This window comes from Sphaeroforma arctica, assembly GCF_001186125.1.
Source record: "Sphaeroforma arctica JP610 unplaced genomic scaffold supercont1.9, whole genome shotgun sequence".
Taxonomy (NCBI): Eukaryota; class Ichthyosporea; order Ichthyophonida; genus Sphaeroforma; species Sphaeroforma arctica.
Genome location: NW_014040549.1, coordinates 5,087 through 9,319, shown reverse-complemented (window position 1 = coordinate 9,319; position 4,233 = coordinate 5,087). Strand labels below are relative to the sequence as shown.

General features: G+C 49.6%; 3 protein-coding genes across 3 annotated transcripts; all 3 read left to right on the top strand.

Annotated features, from left to right (window-relative positions):
• Positions 1-1,028: 1,028 nt before the first annotated feature.
• On the top strand, positions 1,029-1,223 carry SARC_00318 (hypothetical protein; the record flags this gene model as incomplete). The annotated part of the gene is made up of 1 exon (XM_014305980.1): positions 1,029-1,223. One exon carries the CDS (start codon positions 1,029-1,031, stop codon positions 1,221-1,223), a length of 195 nt encoding a protein of 64 aa, XP_014161455.1.
• An 80-nt stretch (positions 1,224-1,303) lies between these two features.
• SARC_00317 (hypothetical protein) lies at positions 1,304-1,843 on the top strand (the record flags this gene model as incomplete). Its single annotated transcript, XM_014305979.1, has 1 exon — positions 1,304-1,843. One exon carries the CDS (start codon positions 1,304-1,306, stop codon positions 1,841-1,843), a length of 540 nt encoding a protein of 179 aa, XP_014161454.1.
• Positions 1,844-2,942: 1,099 nt separating this feature from the next.
• Positions 2,943-3,474, top strand: SARC_00316 (hypothetical protein; the record flags this gene model as incomplete). The annotated part of the gene is made up of 2 exons (XM_014305978.1): positions 2,943-2,991; positions 3,161-3,474. 2 exons carry the CDS (start codon positions 2,943-2,945, stop codon positions 3,472-3,474), a joined length of 363 nt encoding a protein of 120 aa, XP_014161453.1.
• Positions 3,475-4,233: the final 759 nt, after the last annotated feature.

The window sequence follows — 4,233 nt, the reverse complement described above, 5'->3', positions numbered from 1 at the left end:
ATATATAATGATTCTCCTTCCAATAGTATTGTGGGACTGGGAGTAGATTAGAGCAACATCATATAATTTTGTACTGTTGCATCATAACTACTTCTATGATGCAATAGCACTAAATTATTTTATGCTGTGGCACTATCCTACTCCAGTCCTTGAATACACTCAACTTTTATAAGTTGTTGTGTATATTCAAGGAGACGAGGATAGTGTTCACTATTTCCTCATCCTGTATCTCTTTCTATTGATAAAAATACTTCCTTCAACCTATGTCGTAGCGAGGCTATCCATCCAATCATACTACCTCTGCCATTGCAATCGCGATGAACGTCGACGAACAACAAGCAAAACTACGTCAATTACACGAACTCTATCGTGCCCGACTGAGGGCCTTACAGATCCGTACTGAAATCGAGGACTCCTTTGGTACTGGTAACGACTCTCTCTACGGACTCCGGACTCACATCACCGGAGTCTCCACTGCTCAACACCTAGCAACAGTACAACCCTGCGTTGCCGAAGCCATCGGCGAGTGGAGTTCTGGATAACCAAAGGAGATAGCAAACCTCATTGGTATACAGGACGTTGAATTCCCGGAAGGACTCTCTCGATCTCTTATAAGCTGCCCCTCCTGGTCCAGCACTCAGAAACCAGTGGTCGTAAAGGAACTTGTTAATATCTTAACCTGGCTAAACTATCTAGCCTACTCATTAAAACAGATCGATCTCGGTGGTCTTTCCGCTTGCAACCACCGAGAGCAAGCCTATCGTGGAGTGATCTGCGAGCTGATCGAAGACCTCGAACATACCGTGCAACTTAAGTAACTACGTTTGAAGGAGAGCTCTGCATTTGCCGCCCTAGTGGAACAGCAGGTCCGTCCGACCTACAACAACTCTGCCACCGTCTCCAAATTTGTCAAGGCAACAAAGAAGAAATAACACGAACTGACTCTCACCAAAGGAAAGTACAATATTAAAGAAGAATAAACCACCTAAGACACCACTATATCTCAGAGGTTGGAAAGCACAACCAACATGGCAAACTTACGGGGCCTCTTAGGAGGTCCTGCAGGCCATCAAGTACGGGGTGTGTCCGGCCTGGGGTCCCCCAAGCCATTCAACAGGGATCGCTGGATCAACAACACGGACGTGACCGAAGAAATGACGGCCACGGAGCTAGAGAGGCTGAAGGACTCAGGGGTCATTCGCCGCTGCGAGGAACAGGAGTAATACCTGGTCCACTCAGCATTTACGACCCTCAAGCCGGACGGCAAGTGCTCCCGACAGTTGGCTGTGGCCAATCCCAAACTATGGCAGTTTCGGGATCACCAGGGCCAACGTTAGTGCTTCCTGGCCCTCCTCATGGGGGCCGCATTCTCATCAGCATAGTTCCACCTCCTGATGGGTGTGTTTCGCCGATTAACGAGAGGAAGAGGGATCCGAATAATACTGTACGTAGACGACCTCCTGCTATAAGGTCGCCCACGCACCATCATGAAGCAGAAGTGATACATCGACAGTTTCTGAACGAACTGGGATTAGAGTTGGCTCCCGGCAAAGGCTACTGGGAGTTACCAGTGACGCGATTACAGCACTTGGGAGAACTGGTGCTCAACATCATCGAAATGACTCCGGAGTTCAAAGCCAAACTACTCCAGAAATCCAAGCTGATCTCCTCCCTGGGCCTACGCAACCAGCGTAGGGTCAAACACAACTGTGGCAATCTTTTTGCGGCTGCCTACTGTGGGGAGGATTCTCAATCTTGGGACTATGTCCATTCATCGCCGACGTTCAGCAATCGACCTCATGGACGAGGACCCGCCACATTGGCTCTCGGGGGCCACGTTTAGATAGAACGAATCAGCCAACTGATGACCATCTTCCTGTCGCGATCTATTTGGCTGCCGTTACATAGAGCAGCACTAACCTCGGACTCCTCAAAGATAGGGTGCAGAGCGACACTGTACTGGTAGAAGACCACGACAAGTTTCGCGGGTCTCTGGTGCCGTACGGTACAGAGGTGGCCCATCGCAGTCCTTGAGTTAAAGGCTCTCGTTTTAGCTTTCGATTTATCACAAAACGCAGAACGTAGGCTCAATTCCTCTGTTTTGGCTCACCGGCTGCAGTACTTAGTTACACGCGCTGAGGAAGCGCCGCAGCCAGTCCAAACGAATAAACCCGCAGTAAAGGCGTCTGGGTTGGTTCTGTCGCCAGAACAATGTCCTGTGGCCAATATCCCTGGGACACCTACCAGGAATGCTCAACCTCGCCATGGACGACCTTTCAAGATTGGGGAGGCTCCTCCAGTACCACTGGACAGTCCGGTCCGAGACGGTGCTTCGACTCTTCAGCAAGTAGAAGATTGATCTCTCCGAACCCCTCGGAGCGATCGTATCCCGAAAATTACTACTTGGGGAGAAGTCACCAGGGCCACTTGACCTTTGCGAACCTCTTTTACGACATGTGGGACCAGTGCCAGAATTATACCCCCCCCTGAGACGGTGTTAGGGCCTATCCTGAAACATCTCGGCCGCCGCCTACAGCGGGTGGTCATCATAGTACCAGTGTGAACCAAAGCTATTTGGTGGCCTCTCATAGTACGGAAAAGTAAGAACATAGAGATCCTGGAGGCTAGCGTCGTCTACTACCCAGCATCGGTCGCAAAAGTGCTGAGCATGGCGGTACCTCCAACAAGATTCTATGCTACAGTTCTCTACAATCTCTTCGGCAACGGTTGAGTACCAAGACTCCCTCGTCACGTATATGGGGGCTACTTCACAATGGTGGAATAGCCTTCGGCACGCAGCGCAACTACGTCTTTGCTCTGACTTACTGGCGTGCCTTTGCTCGACCAGCTTAGGTCCTTTCTCTTCTACTGTTACCGTCAGGAAGTGTCCCTCGACCAAGTGGAGAAGATCCGTGCGGCAGCCAGCAACTATTACCGATTCAATGGTCTCACCGAGATACTTCCACCTGCCTGGCGCCACGCTATCTAGGGGTATGTGCGACTATGGAATGAGCTGTACGGCACGCGCGATCCGGACCAACCCAAGATCATCGCCCTTTGTATCCTGCAGCTACTGCAAGCAGATGATGTGGATACACGTTGGCGTGTACTACATGTCCCGTTCTGGCTCGGGAATGACGGGCCACCAACAAGACACTAGGTCCAGACTCCTTCATCTTCGAGCCAGCCAACCGCGTGCTGATTGCGAACATCAAAAAGAAGAAGAGGGGGGAACGTTTCCATAAGTCCAAGGTCATTTTCCGTCCGGCCGACCAGCTGACCATCTACTTCCTCCACGCACACTTAACCGATGCTGTGGACACCTGTAGTGTCCCACCAAGCCCAGCTATGGTCCTTAACGCCTTGGACAACTCGGAGAGCATCGCACCAGTGCGAGGACAGTTTGTGCGTGCAGGTTTAGCACGCACAGTAGCAGATCAATACGCCCAAGGCATGCCTCCCGCAGGGGGCTAGCCCAAAGTTTATTCAGTCGGCATCTAGCGGACAACATCATAAGCGCTATCATGAACATCGATCAGACCTCGCTGTCGTCCTACCACTCAGTAACGACCCCCAATGATGCCGACCGCCGTTTCAATGCATGTTTGAAAGGAGAGCCTTCGATGTAAACGGCGTGGACTTCCAGTAGTGATCGAAGCAAATACTATTATAGAAGGATTCTCCTTTCAATAGTAATTTGGGACTGGGAGTAGATTAGAGCAACATCATAAGAATTTACACTGTAACGTCATAACTACTGTTATGACGCAACAGCACTAACTTATTTCATGCTGTGGCACTATCCTACTCCAGTCCTTGAACATACACAACTTTTCTAAGTTGTGTATATTTAAGAACGAGGATGTTCACTATCCCTCATCCTGTATTTCTTTCTATTCCCACCCGCAACCACCCTTTCCATCCTGTATTTCTTTTTAACGCCATTTTATTTCAGATTCTGGAATCGTGCATCCACATTCAGTGAAGACACGACAACCAGAAACGGTTTATACTGATTTATAGATTTTCTTTGTGCTGCCTCTGACTCCAATCCGCGAACGAACAATGTCCAGGCATAAGGTTTCCCAATCCATACCGCACGATCGGAATTGTCATATGATCACCTTGACGCATTTTCTTCTCCACTTCGCCGAGAAGCTTCAATACTGCGCCAGAGTCTTCCAGTTTAGAACACATGTACACGTATTAGACACGAGAGCTTGATCAAACTAT